General features: G+C 42.3%; 2 protein-coding genes across 2 annotated transcripts; one reads left to right on the top strand and one right to left on the bottom strand.

Annotated features, from left to right (window-relative positions):
* The first annotated feature begins 116 nt into the window (after positions 1–116).
* On the top strand, positions 117–4,514 carry b3gnt2l (UDP-GlcNAc:betaGal beta-1,3-N-acetylglucosaminyltransferase 2, like). The gene is made up of 2 exons (XM_083637564.1): positions 117–1,007; positions 2,516–4,514. The coding sequence occupies exon 2, from the start codon at positions 2,665–2,667 to the stop codon at positions 3,958–3,960; it is 1,296 nt and encodes a 431-aa protein (XP_083493690.1). The 5' UTR covers positions 117–1,007; positions 2,516–2,664; the 3' UTR covers positions 3,961–4,514.
* Positions 4,515–7,283: 2,769 nt separating this feature from the next.
* bckdha (branched chain keto acid dehydrogenase E1 subunit alpha) lies at positions 7,284–15,685 on the bottom strand. Its single transcript, XM_083637945.1, has 8 exons — positions 15,406–15,685; positions 14,652–14,828; positions 13,679–13,765; positions 13,482–13,590; positions 12,615–12,776; positions 11,713–11,919; positions 11,485–11,626; positions 7,284–8,273 (listed from the first exon to the last, which is right to left on the bottom strand). Exons 1-8 carry the CDS (start codon positions 15,517–15,519, stop codon positions 7,931–7,933), a joined length of 1,341 nt encoding a protein of 446 aa, XP_083494071.1. The 5' UTR covers positions 15,520–15,685; the 3' UTR covers positions 7,284–7,930.
* Between the last annotated feature and the right edge of the window lie 1,018 nt (positions 15,686–16,703).

Raw genomic sequence — 16,703 nt, 5'->3', positions numbered from 1 at the left:
TATCAGGCTACCTCTAATTAAAAGGCACTTACAGCAGGTCCCCATGTTGTAGCCTGGGTAAACCCAGCCTCCACGTGACCTCTATGTCCTGCCTATCAGTCATGAAGACTGTTATAAAGCAGCACATAGAGGTCACGTGGAGGCTGGGTTTACCCAGGCTACCCATGTTGGGCTGCAGTACTTCTCAGCCCGAGAGGCGAATCATTTCTGAGGTCATTTCATGGCAAAGCCCCCCTCTGCCTTACACTGCGAAATTCTCAGGACTTGTTGACAGCTATTAGCCTAGGACAGCTAGATTTGAAGTGAAAATTCATGCTTTTAAGCGTATATATCCAATAATGCTCTTTGTTCAAATTTGTCATTTTCATATAAAATGCTTTCATTCCACAAATGAGAAGATGAAAGGAGCTCATCGCCTTCATATGAAACCTTGGGTTTGGTATGGACGGGAAAACGAGTGCAGCCGTTTTCCATTGTATAGTTCTATCTGCAGTCTTTTGTTTTTGTAACAGTCCGACTTTTATTTTATTTCTTTCTGTCAACTGATCAGGCTCTGCAACATGATGCAATACATTGAAGACAATTTGATCTGAGCACTGTGTTCATGTAGGCTGCAGGCATTTTTTTTCCTTATACCCCTCTTTTTTTGTCACATTAACTCTCCTGATGGTCTTAATAATAGACAACTCTTTGTAAATCATGTATGTTCTCCTGTGCTGAATAAACTTTGGGTGGGCGTGGCCACCACCTGCGCCTCTATCCAGTCCGTTAGACACTATCCAAGTCGCACACAGCTGCTGTTGCTTCTTCCTCCTCAGCTCGTGGAAGTATGAAAATTAAGCAGAAGTTAAGTTAAGAAATAACAAATAAGCAGTAGTCCACTGTCTGGACTTTGACCAGTGACTTTGGACCTGTTGGTGTGTTGGATCTCCGTTTTCATCCTAATGCACGACACGTGCGGTGTGCATGCGGATCAAGTTGATTTGGTTTTTGGGATCGAGTCTTCGGTAAGTGTTTCTCAAACTTGAGCCTTTTGTTAATTCTCTGTCTTTGTGATTTGTCTGTAGGCTACAATTAGCGTAACTGACACGCGGGATCAGCTTGAAACAATTGTCACCTGCCGCAGAGATAGTGCCAATACATCTGTGCTCTGATTTAAAGCTGGTTCATTGAATTTAATTCAACAAGATGATTATGTGACGGTGCGCAAAGTCTTTGTTTTCTGTTTCTTTAGACCTATTATTATAATTCCATGACTTTTGGCTATTAATGAATTACTCAACTTCCAAAGCGAACGAACTCTACATTCATATTACAATGCTTTATAACTTTCCAAACTTAAGCATAGGCTAAATATAACCATTTAGTCCATCCGCCCCCCACTTCTTCATTTAGCTATAACCGTTGTCATGACTCATGCCTGTATCAATTTGCTTGCTTTTTAAAGGAGTGCGTTAAGTTAGTAACTTGACAGAAATGGCATAATGTATTTCAGTTTTCCTAAGCTACGTATTTGTTGTGAAGCTGTCGGTTGAGTCTTTGAGTCTCAGAGTCAAGCCCCTCAGGAATTAAACATCTTTGTTGTTCAAGTTCACAGAGGAGGATTTGCCTCTAATTAAACACTTGAGAGAGCAAGTTGAGTGTGAGTCCATCCCAGGAGAGTTACAGAGGACATAACAAAAACCTAAACTTATGTATGATCTTTTCACGTAGGCTACATGCAGCAGTACCCAGAATTGCTTAATTGGAGGAACTGACTGTTCAGTCACACTGTAGTGAGGAAGTGGTTTATGATCACCACAGTGGTCGACCCCCATTGAACGCCATGCAGCGCTCCTCTCATTTTGAAAGCATAACAGAATGTGCTGTCAAACGGGACAAGGCTTTTTGAAGCCTATCTATTTGAATACAGAACAGAACAAGTGGCAGCCAAATTTGAAATGGTCAGCTATTTGTCCATGGGTTTATTTATGCGCATAGCTTTTGTTCCATTTTATTTAAAACATAAAATGTGATTCCAATTATAAATTGATAATTTAACAATAAGAAGCAGTAGATTGTATTAGGCTATTTCATACATTTAAAGTATGTTTAAAACCCAATGTAGCAGGAGAGGAGAATATTATTTTATTTGTGTGGACTTTATATAGGATATATATATATATACCACCATATACTACTATAGCCTATATATATATATATATCGGTGTGTGTGTATATATATATATATATATATATATATATATCAGTATATAAAAGGGAGCTTGGGCTCTGTTTCTCTGTCCCACTAACGACATCATCAGTGATGTCATAAATTCACTCACACACAAGGCAGTGATGATGTCAGATAATGCATTGTGACATCACTGATGATGTCATCAGTGACACACACGAGAGCGACTGAGGTAGAGGGGGAGAGAGACTGAGGGAGTAATATATACACACACACACACAATTTGTATTGACAGTATGCTGGATCTATGTCAGATTACATCAGCATTTTTCCTCTTGACAGGTCCACCCACTGGTTGCCAGTCTGCATTACCCGAAGACCAGATCACTTTCCAGGAAGTTCTCTCCTGAAGCTATGACCTCACTCTAGGAACAGCCCAGCCCGCCAAACAGTCTGGTTCACTTTGCTGCTGGTTTCCTTACCTGGAACCAATGAGGCGTTTTCAAGCCCTCATTGCCATGGTTCTCTTCAGCAGTTTAGTCCTGATCTTATTCTACTCCACTCTGAACCTACAGACCACCTATAGTCGTAGGTCTTTATTGGGAGACATCCCAAAGCATACCACCCTGCTGGCCCGTGACATCGACATTACACCCCAAGACCCCCTGTTATCTCCCAAGCAGGACAGCACTGCCAGTGCCACCCCTCAAACTGATGTTCACAAAGTGCCTGTTGCCAACCTCAGACAGGCCATCCCTCAGAACGGAGCTTACTGGAACCGCCTGCTCCACTCCACCCTCAGGCGGCTGGACAAGGGGGATTATACCTTCAGACACAATGTCAATTGGTCTCGGTGCACGGAAATGAATCAAGAGCTTCTGCAAACTAATGTGCACGACTTCACCTCCTACCCCATGCGGCTCCAGGACTTTTTGCGAGGCATGAATTGTAGATTTCCTCCGACCTTGATTGACCAACCCAACAAGTGCACCTCCAGCGAAGGGGAGGCAGACAACCAGACCTTCCTCCTTTTTGCTATCAAGTCAACTCCACAGAACTTTGCGCGGAGACAGGCGGTGCGGGAGACTTGGGCGAGAGAAGGGGTGTATCTGAGTGGACTGAGAGTGCGCACTGTGTTTCTCCTGGGTAGCTTAACACTGGATGATCCCGATCTCGGCCCGCTGCTGTCGTGTGAATCAAAGCAGTTCGGAGACCTCCTTCAGTGGGACTTCCACGAATCCCTTTTGAATCTGTCACTCAAACTGAATGTGTTCCTCGCATGGTCGCTGAGAAACTGTGCTCACGTCTCCTTCGTCTTCAGTGGGGACGATGACGTATTTGTCAACACGCCTGCAATACTCGGCTACCTGCAGTCTCTGGAGCCTTCCAAGGCCTCCCAGTCCTACGTCGGACAGGTCATCAGCACGGCCTCTCCCCTCAGGGACCCCAAAAGCAAATACTACGTTCCTCTGAGTTTCTATGATGGCCCATACCCTGCTTATGCAGGCGGAGGCGGTTTCCTCTTCTCGGGAGCGTTGCTGCAACCCCTGTTTCAGATCACCGACGTCATCCCATTCTTCCCCATTGATGATGTCTACACTGGGATGTGCTTCAAGGCTCTGGGAATTTCTCCTGTAGCACATAAAGGCTTTCAGACCTTTGATGTGGCAGAGCAGGACCGTGAGAACATGTGTGTCCATAAAGGTCTGATGCTGGCTCACCAGCGCAGCCCGGAGCAGATTAAGAGACTGTGGAAGGGCATTCACAGCCCCTTGTTGACGTGTTGAGCTGACTTGGGGAGCAGGACTGTTGAGCAAAGCATGCAGAAATACGGAAGGGGTCTTCTATGTGTGAGACTGATTGCAGCAATTTATCTGCCGCCTCTACTGCTTCCTCATTTATCCCCAGTCCACATCCTCAAATGACTCAGGAACGTCTAGAATTAAGCATGCAAGCCTGCCAAGCTAATGCAAAGCTGTCATGTAAGAAATTCGGTAACACTTCATAATACTGTAACACAAAAAATGGGTAGTTACTGAGGAACGAGTAAGGAACGAACCATTAGTTCATGAATAGTTAATGATTAGTTAATGAGTAGTTGATAGGTAGTTCCTTAATGGTAGTTACTTAAGAACTGACCATTAGTTACCATGTTAACGAACCAGTAAGTAATGATTAGTTACTTCCCTAAAAAAAACTTTTTTTCATTTGTTTTCATTCACTAGTTCATTCATAGTTAATCGGTAGTTCCTTAAAGATCCTTAATGGTAGTTACTTAAGAACTGACCATTAGTTCCCATGGTAGTTACTTAAGAACTGACCATTAGTTACCATGTTAACGAACCAGTAAGTAATGATTACTTCCTTAATTTTTTTTTATATTTCACTAGTTGTTAAGTAATGGTAAAGTAAGCAGGAAGTAATGGTGCATTCCTTACTAACAACTCGGTAAGATGTACTGCTTTACTTGAGGGGGCACAAACATGGGAACTAATGGTAAAGTAAGCAGAAAGTAATGGTGTATCCCTTAGTAACAACTCAGGAAGATGTACTGCTTTACTTGAGGGGTCACACACATGTTAAGTAATGGTAAAGTAAGCAGGAAGTAATGGTGTATTCCTATAGTATATACCGAGTTGTTAGTAAGGAATGCACCATTACTTCCTGCTTACTTTACCATTACTTAACATGTGTGTGACCCCTCAAGTAAAGCAGTCTTCCTGAGTTGTTACTAAGGGATACATCATTACTTCCTGCTTACTTTACCATTAGTTCCCATGTTTGTGCCCCCTCAAGTAAAGCAGTACATCTTACCGAGTTGTTAGTAAGGAATGCACCATTACTTCCTGCTTACTTTACCATTACTTAACATGTTTGTGCCCCCTCAAGTAAAGCAGTACATCTTACTGAGTAGTTACTAAAGAATACACCATTACTTCCTGCTTACTTTACCATTACTTAACAACTAGTGAAATATATATAAAAAAAAAGGAAGTAATCATTACTTACTGGTTCGTTAACATGGTAACTAATGGTCAGTTCTTAAGTAACTACCATGGGAACTAATGGTCAGTTCTTAAGTAACTACCATTAAGGATCTTTAAGGAACTACCCGATTAACTATTAATGAACTAGTGAATGAAAACAAATGAAAAAAAGTTTTTTTTAGGGAAGTAATCATTACTTACTGGTTCGTTAACATGGTAACTAATGGTCAGTTCTTAAGTAACTACCATTAAGGAACTACCTATCAACTACTCATTAACTATTCATGAACTAATGGTTCGTTCCTTACTCGTTCCTCAGTAACTACCCATTTTTTGTGTTACAGTATTATGAAGTGTTACCAGAAATTCTAATAAAAGCTATTAGTTTTTTTTCTCTCGTTTTTTTTACAATATACAAACAGAACAGATGAACATCTCAGACACAGGAAAAGAAAAACAAAAGGAAAAGAAACCCCCAACAATAAATACATATATATACACTGTGGTGCTACTAGCCACATAAGGCGTTTATGTGCTTGTAAGAAATATTATACATGGGATCACACACAAGAGGGCCATGAGAAACCAACCAGGAGTAATCGCCCCTAACCTCACCGAGGTAGGCTGGAAATGGATCCCAGACAGCCGAAAACGTCTTGAGTGAATTGGTTCTCAGGAACCTAAGTCTCTCCATCCGTATAACAGAAGTCATGTCCGTCAACCACAATTGAAAGGAAGGTGGTTAGGGGGAATTCCATTCCTTTAGAATTAGTTTTTTGGCAACAGTTGTCCCCTGTGTTAAACTGTTGCACAGCTGTAGGGAAGTTCAGAGAGGACTCCGAGCAGCCGAAAATGGCAAGTTCTGCCTCTGGCTGGAGGGTTATCTTGTAGGCCCTAAAGTACCAATAAAATATTTTGGTCCAGAATCCCATCAGTGAAGGGCAGAACCAGAAGGCATGAGATAGTGTGCCCTCTGAAACTTGACAAGCTATTGTAGTGTGGGGGAAACTACTTTACTTTGAAAGCATAGTTTAGGAAGCTACCAACTACTTCACCATGGAAGTAGTTGAAACTACAGCAAAGCTACCCTGCGAGAAATGTAGTTTAGGAAACTACAAGCTACACGGAAAAAGTAGTTCAAACTACTTTGGAAAAAACTACATTAACTGTGTGATAGGCTATATGAAATAAAATAATAGCCTACAAAAAAGCACAATGCCAGCAAAAATATGCCTCTCAATTGAGTTTATAATAGTTGACACCCAATATATTCAATCTTATATTTTTGTTCTAAACAAATCTGGGTTCTTCTGGATTTTGTTTTATCAGACAAATAAACAGTAAAGACTTCACTAGGATTGGTTAAGGTTAGGGTAAGAATATCAGGGCAAGCCAATGAGGGGCAGCTTAGGCTGTATCTTGTGAAGAAGTACAGTAACGTTAGTGGGATCCTGGCTGCCTTCACGGTCTATGCTGCCTTCAAAGCGATCAGGACAAAAGAAAAAGGGGCAGTCCTGTCAAAGGGGGTTCTAATTCAACAGTAATGGTAAAAAAAAAATATATATATATATATATATGTGTGTATATGTATGTGTATATACACATATATATTCCTTTCATTTTATTGCCCAAAATTGTAGTTTGAGTAGTTAAACTACACAAAAATGACCAAAACGTAGTTTAACTACTTGACTCACTACACAAATATGAATGTAGTTGAACTAGCAGCAAGCTACTGAAAAATGTAGTTCACTCCTCCCCAACACTGAGTTTTGATTAGGCCGATTGGCATGTAAAGAATATAGGCTATTTTTAACCCTGCAAAGCTGGAGGAAGCGTCCCTTTTTTTAGATTGCAGGCTGAATTTAACCTAAGTTCAACACTTAGACATGAAGACAGGACAGTGTCAGAGTACAACAGTAGTCTTCTTTTTTCTGTTGCGGTTGGAAATGTTACACTTCAGTCATCTTGAAAACTGTTTAGATGGGAGGGGAAAATACTGTGATGGACCTCAATTCCTGCCAATATTGAATTTGATTAAAAACAACAATGGAAATGCCAAGTCTTTAATTTATTTGCCTTTCAGACATCAGGTAAAGTTCCATATTTTTTTCCACAAAACACCAAATATTTAAATTTACAGGAAGTGTGTAGAGTTGACTGATTTTAAACACGTAATGTAACGGCATTACTGTAATGCCGGCAAACAAACCCATCTAAAGTTACGTATGTAATAAAACCTTTTAAAAGGGGTTAATTCTTCTCAAAACGTTTTAATCAGACACCTCAACAATACAGAAAGGAAAAGTGTTAAATACCATAGTCACTGTAGAGGACGCAGCTACTGTAGTTACTCTTCTTATTGGACCGATGTCCAAGGAGAAGGAACATACACGAAAGTGGTCAAACCGAGGTCAGTATTTATTGCTTTAATTGGAATTTAACCTGTATGCATGTGTTAAAACTGTACCCGCGCCTTCTTGCTGTTTTTGAAAAAGAACCTAGATGATCCTGATATGGGAAATATCTAGCTAGCGTTTACAGAAGTGTCTCTTAACATAAGGCACCAAACCCAGAGGCGTGTAGAATAATGTTTTGAAGACCATCACCTTACCCTCCATATTGTGCAGAAAAGATGACAGGTGTCATATCAAAACTACAGTATATATATATGCATACAGTACACGCTGTGCAACAGTCTATCCAAATCCCAAGACACACACCCAATCCCATGTCTGTGCACCAGATTGACTCAATCCTGATGGTGCGATTATTTATCATACAGGTCGAGTGGGTAGTGCTCTTTGTACTGCTGCACGTGCCTCCACATGGATTCTTTCTGCTTGTTCAGGATGGGTGTCATCTCTTCGTACACGTCGGTGAACATCAGGTCGGGCTTGGGTTTCTGGCGCTTCTCGGCCCGCTCGAACGCCTCCATAACCATCTTGCGGGACTCCTTCCTCCAGCTCCTCTCGTCGTCCTCGCTCCACCAGCTGCGGGCGTTCATGTAGTGTCTCAGCCTGGAGATGGGATGGTCCTGCTTGTCCCAGTAGTTCACCTCATCCACCGAACGGTAAGCGGAGCTGTCGTCACTGGTGCTGTGGTGGCCGATTCTGAAGAATGGACGGCATTCAAGTTAATCACTGTGTAGTTAATAGAAGGCAGGATTGAACATCAGTGCTGCAAACAACTGCTCCACTGTAATAACCAATAGAGGACTTTGTTTGAACGGCTGTGGTACCAGGATGGACTCCATTGATGTTTCAGAAAATCTTTATAAAGAGTTTTGAGCCTGGAACTAAGATAACCAACTAGGAGACCATCAACATTTGATTACCAGCAAAAAAATTAAAAATAATCTTGCTCTGAATCAAATGCTTATATAAAACTCTGAAAGATCATGAAGTGAATGAATGGGAAATTCACTTCCTGGAACCGGACAAGGAGTGGATAAAGAAGGAAGAGACATCACTCACGTCACAGCATTCAAATTTTGCATTGGGGCCAGTTCTATTGAAGTGAATGGGGCGGGCATGGAAAGTCCCACTATAAACCTCCCAACCCGTTCTCACTCCGAGCGCGTAGCATATTGACGCTTTGTCCCGTCCCTTGTTACTAACATGGTACCCTTGAGCGACCCATGAAACGACTTGGGCTTTAGGGTCTGGGGGAGGTTAGGGTAGGCATGGGGGGTGGGAGAGGTTAGGTTTAGGGTTAGGGTCTGGGAGAGGTTAGCTCCTCCAGACCCTAATGGGGGAGCAGTTGACTAATGGGGGAGCAGTTAGGCTAATGGGGGAGCAGTTGCCATAAGCGTCAAAGATGACTTCCATGGGTTTGCATTGAGTTTAGTCGGAAAGCCCAAGTCGTTTCATAGGTCGCTCAAGGGTACCATGTTAGTAACAAGTGACGCACAAGGGACGGGACAAAGCGTCAATATGCTACGTGCTCGGAGTGAGAACGTGTTGAACCTCCATATGTGTGTTGTTTCACCTTTGACTAAAAAATGCTTCCACCAGATTAAAGAAAACACATTACGCGATGTTGACTGATTTTCCTTCTTTTTTTTAATCGAAATGTGCGTGTTGATGACATTCAGAAACTTTTTAGTGGGGCAGTTAAGCATAACAATTGTGCATTTAGCAATACATTTTAAAACATATAATTTGGTACACTTATAGCCAAAGGCATTCCAAAAATAATTTGATATGGGGGCATCATGAATTAATAAAATAAATAATAATCCAAAAGAAATGCGGCCACAGACTGGCAGCCTATGGAAAGTTTAACTGCAATAAGGTTGTGTAGACTAATCTGATATGCATGATCTTGGTGTGAAATGTAGAATTGCTCAGAAGCTTCCTTCTATCTCACAATTCAAGACTCAAAATAAGTGATTGCCATAACTGCCCAAACCTAAGCCCTTGAATTGTGAGACAGAAGCAAGCTTCTGAGCCATTCCAAGTTCCAATTTTGAATCCCTCATTTCTTTTTATGATTTGACACCAAGATCATCCATATAAGATTAGTCTACACAACTTTTCTTGCAGTTACAAATTCCATAGGCTGCCAGTCTGTGGCCACAAACCGCCCCCAAAATTCATGATGCCCACATGTAACATTATTTATGGAATGCCTTTTGCTATAAGTGTACCAAATTATATATTTTTATCGCGAAATGCACAATTGTTATGGAATTTTTAGTTAAGCTGCCAAAAAATGCTTTGCTGCATTTTTGTATTTGGTTCATTTAGGTTCCTATTCCAATACAAGTGAACCGGGGCTTGGAAACAAGTCACATAGAGACACAAGACAAGTGGCTCGTTTATTGGACAGCTTTTGGTAACCTGTCATTCTGCCAGTTTAGACATTTTGGCAAGAAATCTGCTTCCAGTGCCTGTAACTTGACCTAAGAATGATGGACTTGACTGGGCTGTTTGCTGTAATTTACCTTCCCGGGTGTGCAGATGCATTACAAGGAAACAACTGAATATTAACATCAGTCCAGTGGGTTGCCCTTGGTTGTTTTTTTGTTGCAAGACTTTCCATGCGTGAGGAACTGCTGGCTTTCAGATGTCAGCATCAGTCTCCTTATAAGTAAAAACTTGAATTGTGGGTTGTTTCCTGCAGGTGGTTGAGGTTATGTTCCAACCACTAAAGAACTAGTTCACAGTTCACTTGGTGAAGAGTTGTCATTGTGGTCATTTGGTGTGCACCCAAGTACAAATGTCTTTGTTCTCACACAACGAACTGAAGTTAAGAAATGTATGCTCCAATGCTAAAATAAACCACTCAAAACATGCCGGATGTGAACCCACTCTGAGAAAACATGCCTGATGTGAACACACTCTGAGAAAGTCATTGGGATCACAACATCAAAACTTTATATACAGTAGATAAAGTTTGATGCTTTATTTCAATGCAGATTATTTTCTTCTTCAGATACAAAGCTCAGTATATGCACACCTTGGACAGTATCATGCTGTACATACACCATAGCCAGTTGCCGAAAATAGATTAAAAACAGTGCAGCTAATTTAACTGTGCCAGACTAACATTATTTCCTCTTTGCATTGCATTTTGCTTTTCGCATCACTGATGACATCACTCACATCATGGAGTGTTAGAGTGACATCACTCAGTGCACAATTGCCCAACTTTGGCCACTACTTCGCCTCGCCCGCACCTGCTGTGCGGGGCTCACTGCTCTTATGACTTCACTGATGATGTCACAATGCCTATGACATCATCAGCGATGTCACAATGCACAATTGCTCAAGTGACATCACTGATTAAATCACTTACGGGACAAAATTGAAACAGAACATTGCCCACATGCTCCCTTTTATGACATCACTGATGATGTCACAATGCCTATGACATCATCAGTGATGTAACAATGCACAATTGCTCAAGTGACATCACGGGGATTTATGACATCACTGATGATGTCACAGTGGGATTTATGACATCACTGAGGATGTCACAGTGTCACAGTTTTTTTTATGCCAATAATGGCATAATAAAGAAATGTACTGTAAATCAGATCCTTCGTTCCCACATTAAAGCTGGGAAGTGCGGACATACCTATGAAAGGATTGGACATTATACACTATGAATGGCATTTTCAGATCCCCCAAATCCCGTGATGAGTTGGATTTGGGAATCACAGACTCCCCGAGTTCTAGCACCCCGTAGCCACCCCAAATCTCAAGACTGAAAAATCAGTTGACAGTCAAACCTTAGCTACAATCAAGCTACATGTTGTGTTACGTGGCCTGACAATGCAGACGGTCATTCACAATAACAACTCAAACATCAACTAACCTGTAGGTCATCGCCTCAATGAGGAAGGGCTGGTTCTCGGCCACGGCTCGGCGGCGCGCTTCTTTTGTGGCGTTGTACACAGCGAACACATCATTACCGTCGACACGGATCGACATCATGCCATAGCCTGGACCTCGAGCAGCTGTTTATCCAGAGAGAGAATGGCGTGTTCATACAGACAACATGTTCGCTCAATGTGCAGAAACAAATAACACCAAGGCCTCTTACCGATGCCGTCTCCTCTGTACTGCTCGTTAGTGGGGGTAGAGATGGCATAACCGTTATTACGACAGAAGAATATCAGCGGGCACTCGAGGGTGGCAGAGAAGTTGAAGCCGGCATGGGCATCCCCTTCGCTGGCTGCTCCCTCCCCGAAATAGCAGATAACAGCGCGGTTCATGTTCTCTCTCTTAATTGCATACGCCGCTCCAGCCGCTAAAACAGAAACAGAGATACAGTACAGTACATCACATATGGATGTAGTGTTACGGTGGTATATACTTACAGACTGGAGAGGTTAACAGTGCACACAGGTGTATACTTTGTAGTTGTCAAGGTTAGGGATAAGATGGAGAGGAAGAAGTAACAGTATTAATTAAACGTATATACATCTAAAGACAAGTTTACAAATGTTTGCATGTTCTCCCCGTGCTCCCCTGGGGTTTCCTCATATAGACGATTTTAACTTAACAGAATGATTCTAAATTGCCCCTAGCTTACTTCCTCTTGCAGTCTTTGCTAATACAATAGCTGACAAGAAATAAGCTAGGTTTCAAACTGTTCCCTAGCAACACAATTCAGTGAAAATCATCTATATAACCCCCCCACTAAAAACATGCAGAAGATCATCGTCTGACCAGCAGCGGTTGGAAGAAGTTGGTCCCCGGGCGCTTCACTGCAGCTGCCCACCGCTCCTGGCCTGACCATGGAGGACGACGAGCCAGGATGGGAAAAATGTGGAGGACAAATTTCACTGTGCCTCTAAGCATGTGTGTGTATGACATGCACGTGTGTGCATGCATTGGTGTATAAATACAGACGGGGTTGTCTGTCTTGTATCTTTACAAAGCAGCAAAATAGAAATGGTAAAGCATACATGTATATACATTACATGTGAGACTTAAGCTCACCCTGGGGGATCTGTGTGGCCAGAGGAGAAGAGATGGTGACAAAGTTGAGGTCCTTGGAGCCGTAGTGGACAGGCATCTGCCGGCCCTTGCCGAGGTCATCGGCATTGGCGTAGCACTGAGCCATGAACAAATCCAGGGGAAAACCACGGTACATCAGCACTCCTACAGGGGGGCAAAATAACATTTACTAATAAGTAACAATAACACAGATCATTTTTGTAATTTATGGTGTTTATTATTATGGTCATAATAATAATATATTAATAATAATAATTACTAATTTTAATTAGGGCTGAAAGACTAAATCAAATTGACAGAATATTACAATTGTGATTTATATCATCGGAGGTCTTGTCATAAACGACATTGTTTAAATTGTTTAGTGATATGTTTATTATACTCTATTGTTAATTGTTTAAAGAAAAGTTGTGATGTTAAAAAATTATGATTAAAGGTTTTCACCAATAATGTACTTACTTCATGGACCAAAGATCAGGACTAAAATACCTTGTTCAGAAATCCAATTTGGATGCCTCTCTTTAAGAAATTAATTGCAGCCTCTGCAATTTGAAAATTGCAGAAGTTCATATCGCAATTTTGTTGTTTGTTGAGCGCTATAATCATCATAAACTTTTCAATACTATGTTACCGAGTCTTGTTTTGAAACAACTATATTTGATATACTGTAGTTGAGACAAGTCATGAGAATGGATAATCATTATAAAAAAATATTTCAGTATAAAATTAATACCAAAAGTATGTGTTTAAAGGGATTTGTGAATTTCCATATAAAATGACAATATGTTTATAGATCAGAAACATATTTCTGTGCAATCCACCAACAACAACCTGCCGTCTGATCCTTACCAGCTTCTCTGTATTGACCGAACACCAGGTCACTCGGGTCGAGAGCAGCAGCACTGCCGATGTGAGTCCCCTCTTCACCGTAATTGGTCATGTAGAAGGAGATCCGACCCTTTTAACAGAAAACAAATGAACATTTCCTCAGGCTGTGCTCTGCTGTCCCACGGTTATACCAGGACGATGTAGCTGAGAAGTCTTACCTGTCTCTGAGACTCGTACAGAATCCGGTCCATTGTGTTAAGCATAGTCATCTTCTGGTAGAAGTTTAACACGGTCTCTTTGGAGAGCTGAACAGAAGAGAAATAACCATAAGTTCCTGATATTACAGTCAAACAAATGGATTCAAAGCAGGAAATGTCGTACAATGGCTTTAACGATTCAGGGGTGGAGGTCATAGTGCCTCTAGCGACACGTGGTCAGACCCTCCGTAGAAGAAGGTCTGAATCACAAGTCAACATTTCCGGGTTTTCTCGCACGCCAGCTGCGGCAAGCCTCTGATTGACTGGACTGTAAGGAAAGTCTGGCTCTCGGTTTGCGTTGGTGCATCGTTCAAAATGTACCACAAATAAGTTTATTGTTTATTAAAAAGGATCCCCATTAGCTGACGACTAGTAGGCATCTTGAATTGTTCTTGCATTTTGCAAGCTATGTCAGGCTATGTCATTTTGCAAGCCAGTATGTCTGGGAAATGACGTTAGCAAACATGCTAAACATGGATGCCAAACACAAACAAGCCGTGGACGCACAGTGGGGGACTTCTACCATATTCACTGACACTCTCAATGTTTGCACTTGATCATTTTTGTGATATCAATTTTAGATACTCACTTTTGATCACATCTTTTGTACATGTTGTATGTTTATTTTATTTTATCATTACCAGTATTTATTTTACTGTGAGTTATGAGTTTAACACTGAAAAAGTAATTTACTATACATCCTTGCATTTATTCTATTAATTTGTGGTGTGGGGTTATATGGGTTGGGGGGGGGGGGGGGTACACAAAATCTCCATCTTTTTCACAGCCCAATGTTGGCAGGTATGAATTCATATGTCTGTCACACATTTTCACACATATGTCTGTCACAACCGCTTTTCAACAGTTGTGCCCCAGACGTAGTACAGCTGGATACTGCGAGACTATAGTGCCACTATATACGAGCCCGCTGTACCTGTGGGTCTTCAGAGGGGTTGATGATCTGGCCCTGCCGGTCCATCACCCGGTACACTGGGATCCCAGCAATGACATTGGGCTTGATAAACTCAAGGGTGTCCACGAACTCAGCCGAGGCTCCAGGGAACTGAGGCTTTTCCATGGACGAGTCAAAGGGCTGCTGCCGTTGGGCCGCCTGAAACATTCAATGCAAACATAACACTGATGACAACAGCACAGTGGTAAGGACAGACCGAGGCACGGTCTAAAATAGACACAGCAGCATAGCAAGATTCAATTTTCTCTCAATAATGACATTGTGAAGAAAGACAGCTCATCAGTTGAGTAACTGACATGGGAGACTGACATTGTGGATACTCTGACTTTACCCAGGGTGATTTTATGGGACGGAAGTGTTTTCCGCACACCCCTTCGTTCGACCAATCAGGAGGTTGCTAATAACCTTATGGCATGATGCTGGCTAACGTTAGCTAGCATGGACTGCATTTGAAAAATAAAGTCGCAACAAACAGGTGTAAAAGCAGTCATTAGTTGAACATAATTTAAATCTGAAACACGTCACAATAGCTTAACAATAATGATGTAACACTGGGTTCGATACATTGGGACAGATAACGTTAGCTTTAGCTAGGCGACTAGCTAGGTTAGCTAACAAGCTAACGCGATAACAGAAAAAGTCAAGCGATATTTTTTACCTAGCTAACATTAGCTGTTTAATGTTACCCGTTCAGAAGAACGCCACTGCAACTCACATTGACTCTGAAGGCCCTCTGTTGAAGTAGCCTGGACGCCTTCAGTCCTGTCCGATGGCGAATTGCATGGAAGCATAATCCATACATTTTGTTCATAGTGCTCACAGCCGCCATATGTTATTAGCCCGACTCGTTGCTTTTTCTGGACAGTAGTACTACTAGTAACCTAGAGTAGTTATGCAGTAACGTCACGGGCCACGGCTGGTAAAATTGGGCAGAACAGTAAACAAGCGTTTGACCTTCTTCCTTGTAGATCTGCAGCACTGCAATTTACTGTCACACCGGCTGCACACTTGTCAGTTCATGGAGTTCACCGGAATCAACAACAGGAGAACCTCCGGTGAGAACCTTCAAAATAAAACCCAAGTGTGTGCGTGTGTGCATGTGTGTGTATGCAAGTAGGCTTATGTATGTATGTATGTATGTATGTATGTATGTATGTATGTGTATCCATCCACTCTGTTGCATTTTCCTCAGACACCGTCGGCCTGACAGAATTCTATTTGGCACGGATACCGGCAGAGGTCCTGAGCAGATGGTACGGATCTTTGAATTAGGTCATTATGGCTGCTCCAACGGGTATCAGCTCGGTGGTGCAGTGGTAACGCTGTCGCCTCACAGCTAGAGCTAGAAGGTCCTGGTTTTGATTCCCGCCTGGGACGCTGTGGTGCAGAGGGCATGTCCTCCCCCCATGTCTTCGGTGCCTGGTGCCCAGGTGGGCTATCTCGTCAAAAGGGACTTTGTGTGTGGAGTTTGCATGTTCTCCCCGTGCTCCCATGGGGTGTCCTCGATGTACATAGGTGGATTATGACATGACGGGCAGCTGGGCCTGAATGCATAAAAGTCCTCCCTCATAGCACACGCACAATTAAGGCCAGAATAATAACTAAGACAGACATTTACTTGCATCTCAACAGGATTTACAGCACATCCACCTGAACACTCAAAGCCAACAGCACAATAACAAGAAATAAACTCACGTGTATTTCAATAACACATGATTTACAGCACATAGGTAGGCTACACTCAATTATAGCCAAAAGCACAACCCTCTAATTGTCCATTAACATGGAACATCTTGTCAAAAATAAAGGGTTGGGGCCCTAAAGGCCTAAACATGGTCGTCCGTCAGAGCCTCGCCCCGCCCTCCCTGTATGACGGCGGGTGGAGCGCCGTCATACGGGGAGGGGGCGCCGTCGGCTGACGGGGGCTGCTCGAAAATGTGACTTCACGGCGACGATACGTGCGTGACGTCAGCTGCACGAGAGTTGTGACTGGCCGTTGCCTTGGCTCATCAT

The sequence above is a fragment of the Poromitra crassiceps genome (genome assembly GCF_964638095.1).
Source record: "Poromitra crassiceps genome assembly, chromosome: 5".
NCBI classification, from domain to species: domain Eukaryota; kingdom Metazoa; phylum Chordata; class Actinopteri; order Beryciformes; family Melamphaidae; genus Poromitra; species Poromitra crassiceps.
This window is presented reverse-complemented; position numbering and strand designations above follow the sequence as displayed.

Coding starts and splice junctions, on each gene's coding strand:
- b3gnt2l (XM_083637564.1), top strand. CDS start 2,665: ATGAGGCGTTTTCAAGCCCTCATTGCCATGGTTCTCTTCAGCAGTTTA.
- bckdha (XM_083637945.1), bottom strand. CDS start 15,519: ATGGCGGCTGTGAGCACTATGAACAAAATGTATGGATTATGCTTCCAT. Junction 11,920..12,614: donor GGCCACACAGATCCCCCAGG/GTGAGCTTAAGT, acceptor TTTCTGTTTTAG/CGGCTGGAGCGGCGTATGCA. Junction 11,627..11,712: donor GTACAGAGGAGACGGCATCG/GTAAGAGGCCTT, acceptor CTGGATAAACAG/CTGCTCGAGGTCCAGGCTAT.